General features: G+C 42.2%; 1 protein-coding gene across 1 annotated transcript; it reads right to left on the bottom strand.

Annotated features, from left to right (window-relative positions):
- Positions 1-989: 989 nt before the first annotated feature.
- On the bottom strand, positions 990-25,064 carry CDR2 (cerebellar degeneration related protein 2). The gene is made up of 5 exons (XM_082856463.1): positions 24,766-25,064; positions 16,050-16,162; positions 3,568-3,716; positions 3,149-3,310; positions 990-2,018 (listed from the first exon to the last, which is right to left on the bottom strand). Exons 1-5 carry the CDS (start codon positions 24,842-24,844, stop codon positions 1,166-1,168), a joined length of 1,356 nt encoding a protein of 451 aa, XP_082712589.1. The 5' UTR covers positions 24,845-25,064; the 3' UTR covers positions 990-1,165.
- Between the last annotated feature and the right edge of the window lie 674 nt (positions 25,065-25,738).

The following is a 25,738-nucleotide window of genomic DNA, read 5'->3' as shown; positions in this document are numbered from 1 at the left end:
TAACAAGCAATTGATCCATTTGTTCATTTTCATAGGTAGTTTTATTTGGTTTTTAGAAAAATATACACAATAAATGGGACCTCAGTTCTCTTAAATAGTTTTAAATTAAAAGTATGCAAGTGAGAGGATGAGTGTTATTTCCAGTCAGGACATCAACACTGTTTAATAAAGTGGCAGATAGGAATTTCTGCAGCAAGTCACAAACGTTTATGGGAATGGCAGGAAGTGAGGAGAGCAGCCTGAGGCTGGCAGGCCGGCCAGCTCAGACGGCACAGTGCGGGTACGGGTTCATCGTGCCCCTTCAGCCTGAATTTAAGAAAAGAATGATTTGCCTATCCTAACCACTACAGCTTTGAGTAAAGCATTTGAATGTGGGGAAGAGGCCCTCCAGGGCTCTAACAAGCTAACTGGGCCAATCAGAGCCTGCCCTTTTAGTTTGGTATTCAGTTAGACTAAAATGTTATTAGGGTTACCTGTCAGTCACAGTTCAACTGGTAGCCCATGTAACCAACTCAAAGGCTTGGAGTATTTGTTAATGCCACGTATTTTGGATTAGACCCCTGCTTTCTCCTGAACATTCTTAATGAGTTCACAGTATCCAACAGTGTTTGCGAAAGAGATTTGCCCTTGGCAGCCATCTGACTTCTACATAGTTTTGAGAAGTTAAGCAAGGAGGCAGTAGGAATTGCCTTAGCTTTGTTTCAGCTCTGCCCTTTCCCCTATATAATATACACTACATATATATATATGTATATATATACACACACACACACACACACACACACACACACACACACACACACACACACACACACACACACATACACATGCACACTATATACTACAGTTACTCCAGACCTACTTCTCCAGGAGCACATATTTTCCCTCCACTGGTCCCGGGGTTTTTCAAGGAATCGCAACCTAATTGTCACGCCAGCCAGAGGCCAGTTTGTCATGGGATTTACTGAGGAGCTTAAATGGAACTCGATTATACAACTGCCACCGGTAGCCACCTTCCTCCCTCGCTGTATGCATTTGCTAAGTAAGCAAAGCAATGAGGCAGACATCAGGAGCAGTATCAGGTTTGGGGTCTACACACACTTGTGTGAGTGGGAGAGAGAGGTGATAGGAAACAGGCCAATTAGTGGTGGAGCTGGCGGTTCACTTAGGAATGAGAAGAGAGAGATCGGTATTTTGTTCTCTGTTCGTCTATTTCCTGTTTGGTTTTCTTGATGCAACTAAAGATCTCCTTAAAAAGCACTTTGTATTCTGGTGGTGTCGAGGTGGTGGGGCAACTGATGGGCTCTGGGGTGACCGAGGCCGGTTCCCAGCCAAGGGTGCCAGGCTCGGGCTGGGCGTTCACTGCGACCGGGTCCTTGGCCCTGGAGGTCTGCACAGCCTTGTGGGCCAGGGAGTCCTCCTCCTGCTGGCACTTCCTCAGCAGCTCCTCGTACTTCACCTTGAGGGTGCTGTACTGCATGTCCACCTCGTGCAGGAGGGAGATGCCCCTCTGCTTCACGGCCTTGGCCCTCCGGATGCAGGTCTCCTCGTGGCCCTTCACAATGTCGCCACCCGCCAGGCTGCTCAGCACCGTCTCGCTGCTGCTGCGCTTGAGAGGCTTTCTGTGCGCTTCGGGCATGGTCAGGAGCAGCTCCTCCAGCAGGCTCTGGCTGGGCTCCTTGACAGGGACAAACAGAGAGTCTGGCACCAGCTTCTCAACCCCATTCACAAAAGGGCGCTCCGACTGCAACATCTGCCGCATCTCCGCCACGTCGGCCTGCAGCTCCAGCACACGGGTTCGGTAGGCCTCCGCGGCCCCCAGCTGCTGCTCCAGTTCGCTGTTCTCCTTCAGCACCAGCCCGTACTCCTCCTCCACGGTCGCCCGCTTCTGCCGCTCCAGGCTCAGCTGGGCCTGCAGCATTGTCACTGTTTTCTTCAAATGCTCGTTTTCTTCTTCATCAGGGCTCTGCTGTAAGGCAGTGATCTTCTCGGCAAACACATGATCGTACACGAAGTGCCTGGGGAAAATGTTGAAAGAATCTATTACACAGGTCAACTGAGAATGCAAAGAGGGAGACTGATGATTTTTTTCAACTCCCTGTTTTTGAGGAGCTGTGATGTGAATGATGTTTTGCCTATTCCACACTAGAGCAGTGGCTAAAATGAACACGTGAGAAAACACAAGTTCTGTGACTAATTTTTGTTTTAAACATTAAAAATACTACAGGGCAATTATACTCCAATAAAGATGTAAAAAAAAAAAAAAAAAAAAACACTACAGGGCTTCCCTGGTGGCGCAGTGGTTGAGAGTCCGCCTGCCAATGCAGGGGACACGGGTTCGTGCCCCGGTCCGGGAAGATCCCACATGCCGCAGAGTGGCTGGGCCCGTGGGCCATGGCCACGGCCACTGAGCCTGCGCGTCCGGAGCCTGTGCTCCGCAACGGGAGAGGCCACAACAGTGAGAGGCCCGCGTACCGCAAAAAAAAAAAAACAAAAAAAAACTACAGAACATCCATTCCCAAAGACCAGCTCTATGACTGATACTGTTCAAGGAAATCAGAACAGCCAGTGGTGCTCAGTGTTGGCTGCAGATTAGAATCACCTGGGCAGTCTTAAAAAATACTGAAGCCTGGGTCCACGAGGGCAGGAACTTTGTCTGTTTTGCTTACCACTCCTCACATCTGGCATTAGCACCTGCCTTACAACAGGTGCTCAAGAAATAGTTCCTAAATAAAGATTCAATCTTAGAACTCTATATTGTAAAGGCATTTCTGCAGGCAAAAAAACCTTGTTTGCCTGGATTTTTGTTTTACTGAATTTTCAATTTTTTTCTTCACTGGAATGTGAAATACAACCCCAAAATCTGTAGTATATCAGAAGTACTGCACCTTATTTTAAATTAAGATTTAACACATTAAAAGCACTAAAATACACGAGACTTTCAAAAATAAGTGTTCACCGAATTACTAATACTCAAGAACTCAATCATTTGTATGTTTAAATTAAGTGGTTTTGTTCAAACCACCGGTGGTCTAATAGCCAAGTGGCATTTCCTAAAAGGGTGCTTTTAATCTGCTGGAATCCGGAATGTGTCAGTGACACGAGATGCACTCCTGCTTGCAAATGCCATGGAAAGGCAGGCTCTTACTGGCGGAGGTCATACAGCTCTTTCAGAGACGAGAAGCTGGGTGCTGATTTCTCCCGGTCATGCTTCCCCCGGCTCCTCCCTTGGCCAGATGACTTCAACTCCTCCACTTGGCTCTGGAGGTGATCAATGTTGGCTTGTAGGCATTCAATTGTTTCAGTCAGACTGTGAGGAACAGACAGAAGCCAGTTGCTGCTTGTCATATTAAATTAAGGGCGTAAGCAGTGAGGAGAGATTAGCTGCCAGCCACTCAAACTGGGCTTGCATAATTGGAAAAGACTTCTATTTAATCTCTATTCTCCACAGAGAATTAAATTAAACCTTGCCCCATATTGACCCAAACCCACTACAGCCATGTTCTATTCTAGTTGATACTAAATGACTTCTCCTAGGGCTTCTTCAATGGATTCTAAAAACTTTACCTCAGAATCTTCTGCTGTGAGGCCCTGCTGTCAGCAACGAGCTTTTGATTTGTTTCTTCCAGTTCCCTTGCTGTGACATCTAATTGCTCATAAACCTTTGCGTGCTGTTCATTCATCTGCCGCAGGAGCTCCACCTGCTTGGTCAGATACTGGAAGAGATGATTGTGACCAGTTTACACGTTAAACAGATAAGATACCTGCAGCATTCCAGCACCAACTGCATCCCACAATTCAATTCAGTTCTGGCACTAACTCCTGGAGCTATAAGGGCTCAGCCCCCCAGAACCGCCCCCAATTCAGGCGCTGCTGTCAAGTCCCAGGGATCGCCCGTACATTCAAACAACCAGCTGTAAATCTGGGGGCTCCCGTGACCTCCCCTCAGGTTCAGTAATGCGCTAAAACGACTCACAGAACTCAGGAAAGGGATTTACTTACACTTACTGCTTTATTATAAAGAATACAACTAAGGAACAGCCAAAGGGAAGAGAGGCGTAGGGCAGGGATGGGGGTGGAGAGCAGTGCGGGGCTTTCTTGCCCTCTCCAGATGCACCACCCTCCCAGCACATCCACGTGCTCACCAACCCGGAAACCCAGCTTCACTGCACAGACATGATTCATTCAATCACTGGCCACTGGCGAATGAACTCAATCTCCAGTCCCTGACCCCTCTCCAGAGGCTGGGGATTGGGCTGAAAGTTCTAACCCTCTAATCATGTGGTTGGTCCCTCTGGCAATCAGGAAATCCCAAAGGACTTAGGAGCGTTGCACCAGGACATAGGGACAAAGGTCAAATATATGATTTTCATTATACCACAATACCACAGGTTTATTTTATGAAAAGAAGAAATTTAAATCTCAAACTACTTTCCTTAGTAAGAACTGAGTACAAGCCATCCTTTATACGCTTAGTTTCCCTAAAGCTCACCAACATCTCGTGTATCATAAGGCTCTTCTACTCTTACAAAGCACAAAACACACATAAAATTAATATTTGACAGGAAAATCTAAGTGAGACACGATAATCCCACAAGAGAAAAAGCATGGAATACATGATCAATGTTTAAACAAAAATATGTTTTATAGACATAAGAAAAGCCTAAAGAGGAGGATTTTAGATGATTTTTGCTTGAAAAAAATTTAATTTTTTTCCCTCTGGGTGAGACATTCTGGACAAAGAACAGGGAGAAAGTATTGATTTAACCAGAAAAAGATATTTTAACTTATTATTATTCAAAGATACTTTTAATTCTGTGAGAATGTTGTCACCATAATCCTCCCTATTTGTGAGAAACTCGCCAGATTATTTATTTTGGTACTGCTAAGACTGCTTTCTAAATGGCCAAGGATAAAGGGGAATAGTCACAACCTTAATGCCTCAATGTTACGTTTCCTTGTTTCCCCTCCGACTCAACTCCACCTGAAGAGGATGAAAGACAGTATATATTCCAAATGAAATAGTCACAATATTTCTCTGGGGCAAAACCAGAAAGAGGAAAAAGGTAGGTCTGAAGCATTACCAATGACCAAATGGTAATAGAGCAGACATGACTTTAAAAATACTTTTCTTGAGGCTTCTCTTACATACCTATACAAGTATTTACAAAGCTAACAGACTTCTTTCACAGACTTCTTTCAAAGAAAGGGCTATATGACTTTCAATGGGCTCTTTAAATGGCAGTGGTGTGGCAGAGTTGAAAAAAGTATACGAGGCCTTTTTTCAAACTAGTTACATAGCTCGGTAGCAATGTGTTGAGAAAACACTTAATTCTCATCTGAAACTCTTGGCCAAGAGTGTTTTGGAAAATTCTTTAAATTTTAGGAAGGCAACACACACTTTATAACATCCCAGCGAGGGTTGGGTAGCACTCTGTTATCAAGCATTGATATTCTCATCAAAAGTATGAATAAAGATTATAAACAGCCTCACATGAGTTCAGGTCAGGGTTTGCTGTCAAATGAACTTGTTGCCTACTTAAGAAAAACATCTTGTTTTTACAGAGCTTTTCGGGTTCAGAACTGAAAATAAATTGTGGATCCGTTAGTACCTACCTTGTAGGATTGAAAGTATTCAATGAGATGGAGTGAGCACGCAGCATAGCCCCTGTAAAAGCCTATGTTTATTCTTCACTCCCTCAATCCCCACCAGCTTCTCCTAGAAGTGTGCCTGTAATCCTGCCCTCTGGCTGGCAATATTCTGGTAGATTCCTGTCACTGGTAGGGAATGTTTTCAATCTCTTCGGAATACTGGAGTAGAAAAAGGTTTAGAACATAGGAGTGTATATAATAGCTGCAGAAATTCTGCAAGCTACTTTATGTCAAGTATAAGATCTCAAGTATTCTTTGGGACTGATTCACAACAACCTAAAAAAAGTCTAATGCACAGACCAGACACTAATTATTAAGTTACCACAGGAGCTGTCCCTGCCTAGTGATTGGAACAGTCACATCCTCCGTAGGACACATTTGCCCCACAGAGGGCAGGTGGGACGCCAAGTCTTGGTGGGCACAGGATCAGAGAAGAGAGATGGTCTGATGGGAGGCAGCAGCACAGAAGCTAAGAGCACAGGCTGTGGGGTTGGAATTTGGTTCGAAGTCCTACTTTGCCATTGCTAACTGGGTGACCTCCCGTAAGTAACTTAGTTTTTCTAAGGTGAGATTTCCTCATCACCTACCTCACAAGGTTGCTGTGAGGTTAATATGAGGGAAGGGTTCAGCATGGTATCTCGCAAATGGTAAAACTGCTCGATAAGAGTAGCTATTTCATCCTTATCTACAGTTATGCGTTTTCAAACTTTACATGTGCTAAAATTCAACTGGGGGATTTATTGAAGTATAGGAATCTGGGCCCCTTTCCCCTAAAATTCTGAGTCAATGAGACTGGGGTAGAGCCAGGATTCTGCATTTTTAGTAAAAACCCCAGGTGATGTTAGTGCAAGTGTCCATGGATCACACTTATTAGAGAAATGTTGATCTTGGACATAGAAAATGCTGGAAGCCTCCCCTCCCCCAACCCAATGTCTCTCTTTCTCTTGGGTCCAGGAGACATAAACATTCACTTGGATCGAAATGATTCTTAAGCTTAATGTATACCATTTCCCTTCTTAGGATTTAATTTAGTTGCAGTTATTCACAAAAATTAGGCTATATTTTAACTGTATCGCAACAGCATTCTTTATCATGTTGTATTTTGACATGTTCCTACAATCATAATTCCCTGAAATTATATACTACTTATATAATTGAGTACTCCTTCCTAAATTCTCAGTCCACCCAAATACTGATTCTCTACAGGTGGCTAATCTTATCTACTGCATTTTAAAAACTTGTTAAAAATGGGGCTTCCCTGGTGGCGTAGTGGTTGAGAGTCTGCCTGCCAATGCAGGGGACACAGGTTCGTGCCCCGGTCCGGGAAGATCCCACATGCCGCGGAGCAGCTGGGCCCGTGAGCCATGACCACTGAGCCTGCACGTCCGGAGCCTGTGCTCCGCAACGGGAGAGGCCACAACAGTGAGAGGCCCACGTACAGCAAAAAAAAAACTTGTTAAAATGGATAATTTCAAACATCTATAAATGCAGAAAAATGGTTTAATGAACCCTCATCTATCCATTATCCAGTTTCATAATTATCAATACACAATCTTGTTTCATCTCTACTTTTCCACTCCCCTCATTCCCCAATCAATTTAAAGCAAATCCAAGACATCTTAAGTATACATATTTATATATTTCTAAGCAATAAGACCTCATTTTAACCACAATTCCAATCACACTTTAAAAAACCCCAACAATTCCTTAATATGTTTCAGTGTTAACATTTTCCCATCTCTTAAATGGTTTTTCCAGCTTCATATGTAGTCCTTATTTCACCCTCAGGGGGCACCTTTATCTTGAAATTGTGGAGTTGCCTCCCTTTAAGGCAAGTTCCCCCTTCCTTTAGGGCCTTTATTACCCAATCTCCCCTCTCCCAGGGGCCTCGCCTTTCCTGGCTGGCTCCATCTAATCCAGCAGCCCTTGACCTGAGGTCCACGGGTTGAGAAAAGTTACACCTTCATTTTCACTAACTTCTAACTGAAATTTAGCACTTTCTTCAATTATGAATGGAGGCAACAAACCACCAGTAGTATGAGGAGTACTTAGGACTTCATCACTTACAGGAATCACAGATGTTTCCATAGCACATGAATAGTGGCTGCAGAAATCTTGACTTACCTCATTACTATTTGAAATGACAGTTTTTAGATTGCTATTAGATCTTGGTATTTAATGAATTAATAAACACATATTAATATATCACAAATTTATTTTTTCAATATTTTGATAGTCATTTCAATATAACCGATTCCCTCTGTAATTTTATGTATTTTATGTATTTTAAGAGGTTCATCTTAGAGTCACGAGATAGCCAAAGGGATCCACAGCACAAAGATGGCCAAAAAACTCAAGATTATCCTTTAGGCCTCCATGCAAACATAGAGGCTTCAGAAGCCTTTCTAGACCACCCCGTCTAAAGCAACACCACTCCCAAGGCACTCTATTAATTTCCCTCAAAACACTTCACACTTAATAATAAACAACCAAACTGCTTACTTGTTAATGTCATAGTCTTCCTAACCCTCCTTGAAGAAGGTAAGGCTCTTATACATCTAGTCCATTTAGCACAATTCTTGATACACAATAGGGACTGAAAAATACTGGCTAATGGCAATTTCTAGACCTCTCTTCACAACAGCTCATCATGCTTGGTACCACAACTCAGACTGCTGGAATGTCGAGAGCCTTCTTTCAAAGAGTTTGAGAATGGCTTTGGCTATAGCCCTTTTGGGAAAAGGCCCTAATAGATACTAATTCTTTCCCCTCTTGCTCCATTTATGGACAATTTCTCTGTGTTTATTCCCATGGCACAGGTATACCTCAGCAATCTGAAAGAGACATTTTTTACCAGTCTCTCTTACATGGGCCCCAAGATGTGTCCCTTTTTAAAGATATAATATTCAAATTAGAGTCGTGGCCGACATAAAGGAAATAAGTCAATGTGTAAATAAGTACAAAGAGGCTGTCTAGAAAACTGCAGTAGGTCCCCCTCATTTGATATATAAAAACCTGTAGGGGATAAAAACCACAATGAAACCATTTAGGAAGAACTTGTGATATTTTGGTCTTAGAGGACTTGGCTTTAAGGACAATCTAAAGAATGGCAGGAAGCTTGCTTTCACGTGGTAGGAGTTTAATCTTATTATGATTAAATCAAAACTAATCAGAAAAGCCCTTCACTTCTCCAAGAATCTGTGATAGGTTACCTAACAACGAAATCTGACTAAATTGGTCAGCAACTTAAAAGAAAAATTTTTAGCTCTCTCAGCAAGTATTGATGTGAGGCCAGAGAATCAGAATCCATGTAGTCAGACACTGTTTTAAGGCTTGGCCTCTAAAACTTCAAATTAGTATTTAATCAAATTTTTTCTGATTCTACAAGGAAATGGGTTAGCTTATTTTCTACCCTTCATTTAAAGGTATGGCTATGCTTCTCATGTTCTGGTTTTCTCAATTCAGAATCTTTGATCATAGCCTCAAATGAACCTGTCTGGACTGACAAGATCCTAAAATTCAAGTGCCAAAAAGAGATCGAGTACAAAAGTATCTGTCATATTAAACAGGGGTGGGTGATGAGGGGATATTTAAGCTAAACAGTGGAGGGAGGGGAACATGGGGGTAGCAAAAACACAGGCAAAAATGTCCACTTATAGGCAAGAGTGTCAAAGTTTAAGTTCCATGGGTTATCTCCCACTTGTCTTAGAATTTGTACAGAATGTCACCTCAACTAGGAGTAAAAGGTTCAGGTTATGTAAAAAAGCTATAAATAGGCCACCTTTACAACTGAGGCAAACTTTTGAAAAAGGCCAGCAGGATTCTATTAACACCTGTTTGCAACTGTAGAACCCTGACCTGGAATGCTGGAAAAGACAGACACAACCAAACTAAAAACTCATAAGGAATGGAATGGAAATTCAGCTTTTATGCAGTGTTGGGATTATTCTTATATTAAGGATTACAGCCCAAATCCTCTGAATTTAGTATCGAAATGACCTTCCACAATACTGAAGAAATATTTCCCATTACCTTTGAAAAACTTCTTTCCCCTGATTAAAATATTATATTTCCCCTGAAGGAAATTTAGGAAAAAAGTAAAAAGTATGAATATGAAAATAAAAACCACCTATAATCTCACTATTAAAAGCTTGGCTTGTTCTTAAGATCTATTTTCCAATAATTGAAAAGGATTTATTTTTTTCAGAATTAAGATTCTTTCATTACTAAAATTCTTAAAACACACGGATAAACTGTGCAACAGTTTATACTGTCCAAAATATGTACACACACATAATCTCATCACCTCAGAACAACTCTGTACCAATGTCATGCAAGCATTCTTATCACCATTACACAGCAGAGCAAACAGGATCTGAGAGGTAATTCACAGGCCTAAAGTCCAGCTATTTGCTATAGAATTAAGGGCTTAAGTCTGAACATCCTAACACTGAGGCCAGAGCTCCTTCCACATCCTTTCAAAATCTCCAGAGGTGGAAACCCACAGTTTAGGAAGTGCTTGGTAAACTGCTTACCTGTCTTCTGTTAAGATACTGATTTGAACAGGTATTCAGTGATTACCTACTATGTTCCAAAGACTATGAATAAACACAGCAACAGCCTTCAATGTTGCAACGGAAAATGGGGAGGTGGCGGGGGGAGAGAAACAGAATAAAACAAATCAAGAAATAAGTGTAATATATAATAGAATATCGATAAATGTCATAGGGGAAGCACAAAATGCTTGAAAATTTCCGAGGATGACATGAGCTTTTGAAAGAAGGGACACCTCTAAGGCCAGACTTCTTTGACTCCTGTGGGGATAATGCAGGTTTCCAAGCAGAGAAGCAACAGAAACACAAGGCTGTGGGCTGCTCACACAATTGTAGAAAACTTTACGAGAATCCGCTTGTGTCTGATGTGTCAGATCTCATTACTCTGCAAAGCTTCTCTCCACCCCCTCATTCAGGAGAGAAAAACTTGCTCTAGAATCTTGAAAAATTAGACGCTAAGTAAAAGCCACACAGGTTATAGGTATCTCTGAAGCCAATCATTACTTTCAACGTTTAATCTTTTTTTTACATTAAAAACAATGCCTAACAAAATACTAATTTTTATGAGGACTGTATGAAACCTGTTAACAGTCTTTGAAAGCATACTTGTAGTTCCACTGAGAAAATATCCTTTCACAGTTTCCTAGTTGTCTATTTCCATAATGAGTCACAGTTTGGGGGATTTTTTTTTAACATCTTTATTGGAATATAATTGCTTTACAGTGGTTAGCTTCTGCTGTATAACAAAGTGAATCAGCTATACATATATATATATCCCCATATCCCCTCCCTCCCACCCTCCCTATCGCACCCCTCTAGGTGGTCACAAGGCACCGAGCTGATCTCCCTGTGCTATGCGGCTGCTTCCCACCTGCTATCTATTTTACATTTGGTAGTGTATATACCACTCTCTCACTTCGTCCCAGCTTACCCTCCCCCCTCCCCGTGTCCTCAAGTCCATTCTCTACATCTACGCCTTTATTCCTGTTCTGCCCCTAGGTTCTTCAGAACCATCTTTTTTTTGTTTCCAAATATATTTGTTAGCATATGGTATTTGTTTTTCTCTTTCTGACTTACTTCACTCTGTGTGACCAACTCTAGATCCATCCACCTCACTACAAATAACTCAATTTCGTTTCTTTTTATGGCTGAGTAATATTCCATTGTATATATGTGCCACATTTTCTGTATCCATCCATCTGTTGATGGACACTGAGGTTGCTTCCATGTCCTGGCTATTGTAAATAGAGCTGCAATGAACATGGCGGTACATGACTCTTTTTGAATTATGGTTTTCTCAGGGTATGTGCCCAGTAGTGGCATTGCTGGGTCGTATGGTAGTTCTATTCTTAGTTTTTTAAGGAACCTCTATCCTGTTCGCCATATCAATTTACATTCTCACCAACAGTTCAAGAGGGTTTCCTTTTCTCCACACCCTCTCCAGCATTTATTGTTTGTAGAGTTTTTTGATGATGCCCGTTCTGAGCAGTGTGAGGTGATACCTCATTGTACTTTTGATTTGCATTTCTCTAATGATTAGTGATGCTGAGCATCCTTTCGTGTGTCTGTTGGAAATCTGTATATCTTCTTTGGAGAAATGTCTATTTAGGTCTTCTGCCCATTTTTGGGTTGGATTTTTTTCTTTTTGCGGTACGCAGGCCTCTCCCTGTTGTGTCTTCTCCCATTGCGGAGCACAGGCTCCGGACACGTAGGCTCAGCGGCCATGGCTCACGGGCCCAGCCGCTCCGCGGCATGTGGGATCTTCCCGGACCGGGGCACAAACCCGTGTCCCCTGCATCGGCAGGCAGACTCTCAACCACTGCGCCACCAGGGAAGCCCCTGGATTGTTTTTTTGATATTGAGCTGCATGAGCTGCTTGTATATTTTGGAGATTAATCCTTTATCAGTTGCTTCGTTGGCAAATATTTTCTCCCATTCTGAGGGTTGTCTTTTCCTCTTGTTTATGGTTTCCTTTGCTGTGCAAAAACTTTTAAGTTTCATTAGTTCCCATTTGTTTATTTTTATTTCCATTTCTCTAGGAGGTGGGTCAAAAAGGATCTTGCTGTGACTTGTCACAGAGTGTTCTGCCTATGTTTTCCTCTAAGAGTTTTATAATGTCTGGCCTTACATTTAGGTCTTTAATCCATTTTGAGTTTATTTTCGTGTATGGTGTTAGGGAGTGTTCTAATTTCATTCTTTTACATGTAGCTGTCCAGTTTTCCCAGCACCACTTATTGAAGAGGCTGTCTTTTCTCCATTGTATGTTCTTGCCTCCTTTATCAAAGATAAGGTGACCATATGTGCATGGGTTTATCTCTGGGCTTTCTATACTGTTCCATTGATCTATATTTCTGGTTTTATTCCAATACCATACTGCCTTGATTACTGCAGCTTTGTAGTATAGTCTGAAGTCAGGGAGCCTGCTTCCTCCAGCTCCATTTTTCTTCCTCAAGATTGCTTTGGCTATTCAGGGTCTTTTGTGTTTCCATACAAATTGTGAAATTTTTTGTTCTAGTTCTGTGAAAAATGCCATTGTTAATTTGATAGGGATCGCATTGAATCTGTAGATTGCTTTGGGTAGTAGAGTCATTTTCACAATGTTGATTCTTCCAATCCAAGGACATGGTATATCTCTCCATCTGTTTGTATCATCTTTAATTTCTTTCATCAGTTTCTTATAGTTTTCTGCATACAGGTCTTTTATCTCCTTAGGTAGGTTTATTCCTAGGTATTTTATTCTTCTTGTTGCAGTGGTAAATGAGAGTGTTTCCTTAATTTCTCTTTCAGATTTCTCATCATTAGTGTATAGGAACACAAGAGATTTCTGTGCATTAATTTTGTATAGTTTTGGGGATTTTATCCTAGCGTTTTCACCGGTTCTGCACATTCTTCATCTACTCAGAGTAGATTGTTCCAAGACCATTTTCTGGCTGATTTAAAATTTCTCTGGGTTGGTAGGATAAGAGCTTACTTTTTGGTTTTCAACTATATTTTGCTAAATTTAAAAAATGATCATGTATTACTTTTCGAATCAGGAAAACTCCCAATAAACATTCTAAGAAGTCAGTTTAAAACTTGTACAAGTGATTCCATTTGTGTAAAGTTCAAAGACAGGCTAAACTAATCTAGGGTGTTAGAGTGCTGTTTAGGGGGCGTGGTGACTGGAAGAGCTGATAATGTTCTCATTTCTTATCTGGGTATTGGCTGCATGGGTATGTTTATGAAAATTCTCTGAACTATATACTTAGCATTTGTGCCTTTTTCTGTATGTATATTTCAAAAAAAAAAGAGAAAAAAAAACATAAGGTTTGAGTTAAGGAAAGAGTCCTTATAAAGTTTAGGGGGCTCTGAAAGGATATAATGATAAGAGGCACTATACCTATTGCAAGGGTCATCTTTTAGTACAGAATTAGGTTCTTCAACTGCCTGGTTACTTTTACAAGAGCGTCAGGCTTTCCTTGTTGTAGACTACTGGAGGGAGACCTTGGAAGTCTGTTGTGATCTGCAAGTCTGCCTGGGCCCAGGTGTGAACCAAACAGGCAGTAAGGCTGGTCTGTGGGAGGCCTCTGGCTGATAAGCGGGCTTAGCCAGAACTGCCATTTCATCTCCCTGTTTCATCCCATTCCTATTGACTTTCAGGAAGTGATTTACAAAAAGAAAGAAAGAAGAAAGCCAGCCGTAATGGCAGAGAAGAAATCTAAGACAGTGTTGTTCTTAGTCAAAAAACAGCTTTGGATAAAGAGTGAAATGTTGAAGGCTACAATGCTTGGATCTATGAACCAGTGGACCACGTGCTCTGTTACAGAAACAAGAGATCCATGGAAATGTTTCTGGAAGTAATCCAGGCTAAATTTATTTAATTAGCTTTATACATACATTTAATTGTATATTTATTTAATCATTAAGGTCTGACCTGGATACTTCATTTTTATTATGCTTTTCAACATCTTATAAGAATTGGGGGTTGGGGAGAGGTGACTGCAGGGGCCAAGGGACCACATCCATGTAAAAGCTTGATTACAAACATTTTTTAAGGAAAAAAAAATCTTACAGAAGACTTTAGATAGTGGAGTATTATTTGTAGATTTGGAGACTCTTCAAAGATCTTTGGATTTTTTTCAGAATATCAATGATCTGTTTCAACTGTTTAATCATCTTCAATACCACAGAAAAGAAAATAAAGGTAGAAAGACAGGTAACTTAGATCATAAAGTAACTGTGTTTGTCATCTCCTATAGTAACAAATAGGCATCATTCTCTAATTATACAAATATTTGGACTTTTTTCATCTATATTTGGAAAAATGTGCTAAAATAAGCATTATAGTATTGAGTTATAGTGATTTATAGGTGCTTTCAAGGAAAACATCAATACAATGTATTAAGACTATGTTTCTACCCAAATACAAATAAATGTACCTCACGGTATGCGGTGATCTTCATGTATATGCCCTAGGACCACTCTATGAAATTTTCCAATGAGTTGAAAAACGACGTCTATGAAGCAAAACAGGAATGAGTTCCTTGATCATGTATGACATTTGGCTAGTTTAATAGTTTTAAAATGCCTGGTTTTCCTGCATTTTTAGGTTTCTGCCCAATTCTATTCCATTTTGGGTATGGCATGTTCTATGCTCTTCTGATATAGAATATACCAAAAATGATAGCTGGTGACTTCAATATCATTATAAGATACACCTTCCTAGAATTATAAAGGTATATTTCAGTCACATCACAAAGGTATATTTCAGTCAGATCATTTATCATTTAAATTCATAAATCCTGATGAAGGGGGGAGGGGAATCTACTGTATGCATCTTAATTATGGTTACTATGTAAAATTAAGGATACTGAAATAATAAATTTGTCTTAGTTTTGATGATAGGCTTATTTGTATTCAAAAACTGAAATCTGTGTAATTTTGATTGAAGTCAAGGACAATGTTATTCCATGTCTTTGCATTTCTAGCACCTGGTTCAATATATAATCAGAGCTCAGTAAGTTCAGATCATGATGAATGGCTTCTGTGTTCTAAGGTCTTTTATATTTTTCTGCACATAGACATAAGAGTCCTGGTTCTACTGCACCAATTTGAGGAGAAGGAGCTGTAATTTAAGTGCAATGCTTTTTGGGGGTGGGATGGTAGTTTGGGGCATGAAGTGTTCTAATAGGACAACTGTTTGGTTAATATCCATAACTAGCATCTTTACAGTCACCTGACCTACACATAACTGGGCTACTTTAATGGGACTATTTACAAGACGGCACCTCCATTTTAATCTGGTAATCTAGCATCTTTCATATTACGAAATGCGGTACTACAATTTTTAAATTTTTCATCAAATTTAGGATGGTGTTTGTTAGGGGGAGGGGATGCAGCCAAGGAGGGGTTATAGAGGGAGTCTCAACAATGTGGATGGTTTTCTTTCTTAATCTGCTTGGTGGGTACACGGGTGTTCATTTTATTATTCTCTTGTACCTCTTCGCATATCTCAAATATTGCATCATTCATTTTAAAAAGAAAAAAGTGAAAAACTAAGTATAATATTCACAGCTTTACTTTGCTTCACATACTTGTAAATACTGCACCATTTACTTCTAGTACACTTCACCAAGGGTGAAGAGAGAAATTTCTCTCATCACAGCAGACTTACATGTTGGGAAAGCTTAAAGAAAGTAAAAGTCAACCTCCACACACTTCTCAATGGTTCTTTATTCTAAAAAAAGTGTATATTAGAAATTAAACACTGCTTTTAATTCCAAGTGTTATTTCAGTAGAATACAATTGGCGCTAGAGCAGCGACAGGCCACACCTCAAAGGTAACTCTCCCGCTGAGTAAATTACCTCAATTTCCTGGAACTGCTCCTGATTGGTTGTGTACATCTGCTGAAGAGAATCCTCCAGCTCTGTGTTCCGATCCAGTAATGTCTTCCCAAGCTCAGCAGCAAGTTGGAGATCTAGCACAACAAGTAAATCTTAGAATAGTGCAAATGATCTCACCTTAACATTTTACATAACCCAGTCCTTTATTTTAAGAATGAAACAAGACCTAACCCCACATATAAAGTTTAAGTCAGATCCCAATGGAAGGTGGAATCGCACAGAAGGAAACCTGGATTCTACTTAAAATTCGGTTGTATTAGGGTCTTTTACTAGGTAATGTACTCTTGATGTACCCTTACTTGTAAGACGTGAAGAACAGTGATATTCATTTCTTTAGGAATGATCATTCAGGATTGTGACATCTGAGATCATAATTATTTGCTAATGGACTGGACTTAATCATATCCTGATTGTCTACTTTTCTGGATGGACTGTTAAGCCAAAGTACAGGCAAACCTTTCAATAGTCTCTAAAGTTCCCAGGAATCTGGCTGCTGTGAATGCAACTGTCAAAGCAAAGTGTGTTGTTACAGATCCTGGCCTCCTAAGTGGACTAAAAATTAAGTCACAAAAAGGAAAACTATTGATACATCAGTGATAAGAACATTGCCACAGGTCTCTCTCATTTTTATCTGTTTCTCTTCATGTCCTTCTCCAAGATGAGCAAACCAGATAAGCAAAGCAGCAGTACAGTTTGTGTGGTAACTCAGTCATGGCTCATACTTTCATTTACCAAAGAAGCATATTCCTTTTCTAAACCTTATTTTTCAAAGCTCTCTCTTCTTAGGCATATAGGCACGTAAGACAGGATTTGTTATAAATCCCAGAAATAAAAATTTAGTGATACAAAAAAAGGACAATAGTTCTAACATAGGTGACTGAAACACTTATCTGCATAGTAAATTTCTTTGAGAGGTCCTTTGATATAGTGGGAAATGCACTGAACTGAGTAGGAAGGTCTGGGGTCCAGTTCTGATTGCCATTTACCAGGTTAACTTTCAATATAGTTCCTACATTTAGTGTTTTGTGTAGAGAGATGACTGTCCTGTCAATATGATTCTGAAAATCAAATGAAATAATACATAAGTACTTTACAAACTAAGCTGCAATACACAGGCAAAGTTATTATTAGTATTCATTGATTCACAAATGAATGATTTTGTTGCTAGGCACCATGCTAAGATTTGGCTAGAATGGTGAATAAATGGATGAATTTCCTGCTTTCCTGACACTCCCAGATTAATGGGGAAAGGCAGACAGCAAGTAAGTAAATAAACTTGCAAACTGTGATAAACACTGTTCATCCATACATGTATGCATAATTCAATAATAGCAGACACTGTTCTGGGGATATAGGAATAAACTCAGCTAAAAAATTCCCTGCCTTCATGGAGCTTATACTCTATTGGGAGAAACAGCATGAAAAAAATATATACTCGATAGCAAAAAGTGCTAAAGAAAAAAAAAAAAAGAAGAAGAAAGGGGGCAGGAAGAGTATGGATGTGGGAGGTTGAAATTTAAGAACAGGTGACAAGGGCTTCCCTGGTGGCACAGTGGTTAAGAATCCGCCTGCCAATGCAGGGGACACGGGTTCGATCTCTGGTCTGGGAAGATCCCACATGCCACGGAGCAACTAAGCCCGTGTGCCACAACTACTGGGCCCGTGTGCCTAGAGCCCGTGCTCTACAACAAGAGAAGCCACTGCAATAAGAAGCCTGTGCACCGCAATTAAGAGTAGCGCCCGCTCACCGCAACTAGAGAAAGCCTGCGTGCAGCAGTGAAGACCCAACACAGCCAAAAATAAATTTTTATATATATATATAGAAAGAACAGGCGACAAGGGTGACATAAGACTCAAGATGTGAAGGAACTGAATACGTGACCCACGTAGATCTACTTAGGGGACCGGAATTCCAGGCAGAGGCAAACCTGGCAAGCATGACTGGGGCTAATAAGGAGGCCAATGAGGCCTGAGGGGTGTGTGTATGTGTGTGGGGGGTATGTGTGTGTGTGGTGTGTGGGGGGTGTGTGTGTGTGTGTGGTGTGTGTGTGTGTGTGTGTGTGTGTGTGTGTGTGTGGCAGTAGGAGACAAAGAGGGGCTCCATGGAACCCAGTGAAGGCTTTTCATACCATCACTCTCTCTTGCTGTTGTGTAAATAGATGGAAAGGGACGAAGGTGGAGGGAGTGTGACAGGGATATTGCAATCATCTGGGTGAGAGAAGGTGGTGGCTTAGACTATAGTGGCAGAGATGGAGATGAATAGAGGTGTAGGATTCTGGATATGTTTTGAATGTAGAGCTAAAATGATTTGTTAATCAACTGCATGTGGTATGCAAGAGAGAAAAAGGAAAAAACCTCTCTGGGTGTGGTGATAATGTACAAAGGATCTACTTCAGAAAGGGAGGTCACAAGGAAAGTCTTTCTTAGGAGATGTTTTAGCTAAAGTTTGAAGGAGGAGGATATCACCTTGTAAACGCCAGGCAGAGGCCCTAAGACGGGAAAGAACCTGGCCCACTGAACAGCCCAACATAAAGCCAGTGTGACGGAAGCACACTGCAGGAGAGTGGTATGCAAGCTGGAGGAGTAGGCAGGGATCAGATCACACAAAATTTTATTGGCCATGGGAAAGAAAGTTTATATTTTATTCTAAGTATGATGGAAAGTCATTTCACTTAGTGTCAAAAATATACTTATTATTACTCATTATGAAAACAGAGAACCTCGCCACATATGATTTTAAAACAATTTTTAGAGGGTGACAAATAAGGTTTAACATTATTCTTTACACCAATATTAAAACTTAACCTAGGGCTTCCCTAGTGGCACAGTGGTTGAGAGTCCGCCTGCCGATGCACGGGACACGGGTTCATGCCCCAGTCCGGGAAGATCCCACATGCCGCGGAGCAGCTGGGCCCGTGAGCCGTGGCCGCGAGCCTGCATGTCCGGAGCCCGTGCTCCACAACAGGAGAGACCACCAGTGAGAGGCCCGCGTACCGCAAAAAAAACAACAACAAAAAAACTTAACCTAGAATAAGTGGTAAAAGAAAAGCAACCACCTTTGTTACCTGGTACTGTCCATCTGAGTGCATAATTAGCATTGTGCTTGGTTAGTTTTCCCTCCTTAGGAAAAAACAAAGCCGCAAAACCCACCAAACACCACTATTTTAAAACATTTTACACCCATTTAAAATAAAACCTTATACTTTTGTTAGATAGGTGTTAAAATACATTCTCTTGTGATTTAAATATTAACAATGTCTACTAATGAACTTAAGGCTTCAGATATCAAGTCTATGAAATAACATCTTGTACTCACAAGACATAAAACCCTTTACAAACCATTCAAAGCATTTAAGAGACATTAATTTTTTACATCTTTTCAAGGTAGTTAGCCGATGCTAATCAACCTGACCAAATCCACATGGTGAGTCACAAGCAAAAGGTAAACCACTTTCAATTCTAACTTTCACCATCATCCCAATTCTCTATTATCCAAATCCACACAATTTTAAGTCTATTGACAGAGACGTCCATATACTTCTTTGTTTAAGGTAGGGAGTACAAATCTTCCTAGCTGAGGTACTTAATCTTTTCACTTGTTTTCCTGGATGGCAATGAGAAACTAGAGTTAAGCTCTTTGGCTTTTACTGCCTGCGCTGCCAGTGAAAGCATCTACAACCCCAGGCAAGTTAATACCTTGTTTTCATTAAGTGAAAAAGGAACTAAGTACAGCTGAGACGTTCCAAAAATAATTATTTTGTACTCAGAGGGTAGGCAATGTGTATACACAGCCCCACACAGGAACCACCACGATGAATTACTAAGGACAAAGCATATAAACATTACCTAGACATTACTTAAGTCTCTCCTGGCCTGCTGTAAAGCGGTGAGTAATTCCTCACTGGGAAGGACCCGAGACTCACCAAAGATATTCTTATCTAGCAATCAAAACCTGAGCCAAAACTGCTTCCAGAATAAAGACTAACTTGAGACCACTTCAGCTATTTTCCTCAGTTAGGAAACTACCTATGCTACTTAATACCAGCCAGGAACAGCTTTCCTTTTCCTGCTGCTGCAGAAAGAGATGCCAAGTATAGCACTCTTCTAGTAAACAGCAAACAGAAGAATTTGAGACTTGTCCTTATCGCAATCCTTATTTCTAGTTAAACAAAGCCCCAGCCTGGCTCAGTAACCTGAAGTCTCAGTCTCCTAAATATTTCATAGGATGTTTAGGACAGAATTCTGGCGAAACAAGTCTCAACTACAAGGAAGTGTCTGTGAAGCCACACCGTATAACAGGATATTACTTCATCTGTTAGTTTACAGACAAGAGTCTTTTTTGGTCTTAAGGAAAAAAAAAAGTTTATTTCCTGTTGTGTAGCATCTGGCTTCCATAACCAAAAGGAGCCAAAAGCTGGCAGTAAGCCCAAGAAGGTTTTCTAAAAAATTAGTGGGGGGAATGGGAGAATAAATGTCTTTTATTTTTAATTAACATATAAAAGAAAAGGAAACAAGATAGTTTTGAAGCCTTATGCACCTGTTCATCTCACCTTACAATAAGGATTTTCATTAAGAGGTTGCCTTTTCTAAATCCTACTGAACTGGCGTAGGCAGCCACTAAAAATACCACAGATTTACTGCAGGCTTGAGAACCGCAACTTTTCAATACCTTCATGTTCAATATTCTTCCACTAATCAGTCTTTGCAAGTGATAATAGTCTATTTTAACAGTGTAAACTGTTAGCTTTAAACAGATACTCTACTCAGCCCTATGCTCTAGGCAAAGTGATTTTTTAAAAAAGATCTTCCTTCCAGAATTCTGAAATCTTTAAATCCCACTGCTATTACATTTTTCTTATTTTACTTCAGTTTTTTAAAAAACACGAGGACATATTCCCATGTTAGCTGTAGTCTCTAGCAGTAATTCAATAACATTAAGGCTGAAAGCTTTTCCTATTACCAAAACAAATGCGTCATTTGGTGATGCTTCTGTGCAACCCCTGTTGCCAACGTTACTACAATTGGGAAAGCAAAAAACCTGAATATAAACATCAAGAAAAATGATGGTGTCAGTTTTAATGACCAGTGATTCAGCAAATTAGTTGCTCACATGGAAAATGTACTCCTCTTAAAAAGAAGTAGAGGGCTTCCCTGGTGGCGCAGTGGTTGAGAGTCCGCCTGCCGATGCAGGGGACACGGGTTTGTGCCCCGGTCCGGGAGGATCCCACATGCCGCGGAGCGGCTGGGCCCGTGAGCCATGGCCGCTGAGCCTGTGCGTCCGGAGCCTGTGCTCCACAACGGGAGAGGCCGCAGCAAGTGAGAGGCCCGCGTACCACAAAAAAAAAAAAAAAAAAAAACTGGTGAATTTCATAGTATGTAAATCATGTCTCAATCAGAGTGATTAAAAAAATAATAATAATTAGCAAAAAAAAAAAAAGAAGTAGAAATCTTAGGATTCCTTTAAACTAAGATTTCATTTGCTGAACCATATAGTAGAAACCCGAATCCTTATTCTAAGCTTGCACAGCTCACCAAATGACAATTAAAATAGCAGCTGGTCTAAAAGAAAACCCAGTCTCTTAAGTCTTTTCACCTTGTTCTCAGGGGCACATTTCAGAGGTAGCACCATCATTACCTGCACAGGAGGCTCCTGCTGTCCCAGAAAGGATCTCACCCTCAGAGACCACTGTCAGTGTCCTCACTGTGCCAACTCAGCTCTTTGACAAAAGACAGTCTCTTCATCAAAGTGTTTTATAAAAGCAAAGGGTTTTCTCCTTCTGCCTGCATACAGCTTTACGTGTTTCTAACAAGGTATGAATGGTAGGCCAGAGCCTTCCGAGGTTAGAAACTTTCAGCAATTTTCATTTTTAAAAAGAATGCCCCAAGCAAACTTTGGTATAGAGATTCAATCTACTTAAATAATGCTTCTGTTGCTAAAGGAAAAAAATCTGTAGTTCTATGACTTTGAGAACAGGATCTTAGTTGTTTTAGCAGCTCTCTACAAACAAGGCTCTCTCAGTAAAATTAATAGTGAGGATGTTAAAAAATGAACAGACATATGTCTGCACTTGATAAAAACCCACTAGATCTGCTTATCAATCTAAGAGGACAGACCTGCTCCCAAACTTTATTCAGCAGCAAAATTATCTAGTGAGGGCTCGCCCTGTGCCAGGCACTACATGTAGTAGGCACACACCAGGAGGTGGCGTCTCCTCCAGTCAACAGGTTCCTAGACTGTCAATGAGTAGGATCCTGCCTATCCTATCTTGTGGACAGGCACTGTGGCCCCAGTGCCTGGATGAACAGCTGGCACAGAATAAAGAAAATTTTTGAGAAATGAACAAATTAAAAAAAATCCTTTAGAAGTTTAGGAGTTCTTTAACATATAATTTAATGAAACTGGGACAAAGATACCCTTCTATTCACACTGTAGCCTTCTTTCTTTTACAGGCCATATTCACAGTTATGATTGTTGGAATTTCACATCTATTCCTACACTACACACTTAAACTAAGTTATGACACACAGGGTTATGTCAAAGTCCATCGCGATAACAGATGTAAAAGTCTTTTGAAAAGCACAGAACAAATTCCAAATGCAAATTGCCATTAAGGAGGTTTGGACCTGTGCTCTTTAAGGTTTCATTAAACTGGAACACCTGATGACTTCATTTCGATCAGAGGTTAAAGAGTTCCACATCTAACCCCAATATGTTGCATTTGCTCCTCAGCAGATTGAAATATTACAACCAGTTGTTCCTAACAACCTCCCGCAGGGGGAAAGTGCAGCGTGGACTAAGGCACCTGATGGAAGAGAGCCATGAAAACAATAATCCTGTGTGAGTGCCTCAGTTCAGCTCAACAAATGTTAAAATCGAGCTCCTATTATGTGCTAAGTATTGTGCTAGATTAAAGAAAAAAAAAAAAGAGCCCATACAGATCTACACTTTCTAAATACAGTAAAGAAAACTATTTAGCTTTGATTATAGGACAAACTGCTTAATTTATTATAGGGAAATGTTGCAAGTGCACAATGGCTGCCACATAAATCCTGCAGAAAGTTTCAAACTAGGCCATCAATCCTTAGAGGGAATTCTGAAAACAGGTTAAAATGTAAGACAAATTTGACTTGTGGACGCTGTGAACATGATGGCAGATACTGCACTGCAGCCACTGAATAGCTTAGACTATATAAAGCGTAATGGTAAACTACTTTGGTTTAAGCGACAGGCCACGACATATTGATTTAAGAAATCACCTTCCCCAAAAAGAATTCCTTATGTTTCTTTTCTAAGTATGAGTCATTCAAGCCTACATTCTTTCTTCCCCCCAAATTCAATGGTTAGCAGGAACAAACACCATGGCCATTTACTATTCAACTAAATGAGATGTTAATTTTTTGTGCAAGTTAGAGCTGAAAAAGTTGATTTACACAGAACAGCTGAAACAAGATGCCTGAATAAAATTCCTGAGGATTATTCAGGATTCAGTATAGTGGTTGAGAAAGTTTACTCTGGAGTTTGGAGTGGAATCCTAGCTCCCCCAATAACAGTATCTACTTCTACCTCTGAAACTTCGTTGGATTAAACGAGCACCTGTGTGAAGGGCGCATCAGTGTCTGGCACACAAACGCTGTTTCCCAACTGCAAGTTCCTGCTATTAATAGGCCAAAAGCTGGGTGGCACTGGCTCCAAACTGAGGGCCGCTCTAAGGTTTTCTCTGGAGACAAGAAATCCAAGACAGGCCAAGACAGGAATGCCTGTTTTTAACTAAAAAGTTAGGGTGCAAAATGAAGTAAGTGGCAGAGGTAGAAGTGCTCTCAAGTCATCTCACCTGGCATCCGGTAAACTACTCTGCAGTAGCAGTTTTTTTTCCGCCCCCAACAGTCGAACACCAACTAAAAAAGCTGTAAACCAGGTGGTGAAGAAGAGACAGGGTTTGGGCAGTGACTATGATGACTCCTCATTCTGAGTGGGTGGGTTCAAAAATACTTTGCTGTACAGCAGAAACTAACACAACATTGTAGATCAACTATACTCCAATAAAAATTAGTTAAAAAAAATACTTGCTCCCACACCTAACTTGAGGGAAGTCATTTGGTCGCTTTAACCTCCGCTTTCCCCATCTGAAAAATGGGGATAACGCGAATTACTCTCTCACGGAGTTATTGTGTCTATCAAATGTGTGCAAAGGGCTCGGCACGGTTCCTGCCACACAGCACTGCCAGCCGGGGACTTAACACCTGCAGCAGCTCACACTCGCTGGGAGCCCCGGCTGTGGTTCCCCCCAGAGGCGGAGAGGAAGCAGGGCACGAGCCCGGTAAGGGGCCACCCCTCTCTGCTCCGAGGAACGCCGTGGAGATTAAATCAATTAATCCGGAGAGAGTGCTTCAAACGGTGCCTGGCGCCCGGTTAGCACTGCACACGCAGTAGTGGTGGTGATGATACTGATGATGCTGATGCTAATTACCGCGCAGAAGCCTGGGCCCCGCAAAGCGGAGTCCTCCCGGGTGGGACGGGCAGGCGCGACAGTCCCAACGCCAGGTGAGCGCCAGACCCCGCCCCTGGCATCGGTGGGCCCCAAGCAAAAGCAACTTTTTAACAGTTTCGCGGCCGGGAGGAGTAGCCTCGAGCCGTCAGCCGCCCAGACCAGGCCCCGCCTGGCGATCGCGCCCTCACCTTGCTGGAGGTCCTGGTGGTCGTACCACGGCTCATCCTCTTTCATCTCAAACTCCTCCACCAGGTTTTCCGCCAGCATCTCGGCCGGCTCTTCCGGGGGCAGCGGCCCCCGCCGCCGGCGGCCCGCCTCAGCCGCTGCCCCGGGCTCTCCGCCGGCCCCTCCGCACTCAGCCAGAGCCGCCCTCTGGCGGGACCCGCCGCCGCCGCCCAAGTTCCGCAGCGCCGCCCGACCACAGCCACCCGCCGCCGCTGCCGCCGCGGGGCGGCCCGCAGCACACCCCGCGGACCAGCTTCCCGACTCGCCCCGCGCCGCCCAACGACACCAACGGCCAGCGCCCCGGCGCGACCGCCTCAGCCGGCGTTCCAAGCCGGTTCCTCACGCCGCAGCCGGGCCCAACGTGGCACTTCGGCAGAACCCTCCCAGACCGGGGCTGCGATTCAAACCCCCGGCGGCGCCTCGGCCAATCGTGAGCGGGCCGCCGGCCGAGCGGCGGCGACGTCGTCCAATCGCTTCTCACCACAGGCCCGCGGTTCACCCGGGCTCAAGGGCAAGCAGCCAATGGAGACTCCGAAGGAAACAAAGGAGGCGGGAAAAGGAGAAGGGGTGCGGCCGAAGGCCCCGCCCCTCCTCTGCTTTGAGTCACTTCTGGGCGTGCGTTCGGGTTGCTGGGGTGTAGAGGTGGCGGCCACCGCGGCCCCTTTGATGGATGTCCAGCCGATGGACGGGCTGCGTGGGTGTGAGGGGCAGGAGTCCGGCCTCCGAGCAGTGGGCGGTTGCGGACGGGAGGCGCGAGGAGTGCCGGGACACCGAGGTCCGCTGCCCTGCCGGCCCCTACTGGTCTTTTGACTCCCAGGTTTGCTCTGCTTAATGCGGGGAAATTGAGGGTCGGTCGGAAGTTTAGAGCAGTTAGCTGTTTTTTCCTTGATATCTGAGCCTCTAACCCACTGAGAATTTGTACTCACTCCCCCTGAA

This window comes from Leucopleurus acutus, assembly GCF_964270905.1.
Source record: "Leucopleurus acutus genome assembly, chromosome: 16".
In the NCBI taxonomy this organism is placed as follows: domain Eukaryota; kingdom Metazoa; phylum Chordata; class Mammalia; order Artiodactyla; family Delphinidae; genus Leucopleurus; species Leucopleurus acutus.
Note: the sequence above shows the minus strand (reverse complement) of the source record. Positions and strands in the feature narration are given on the sequence as shown.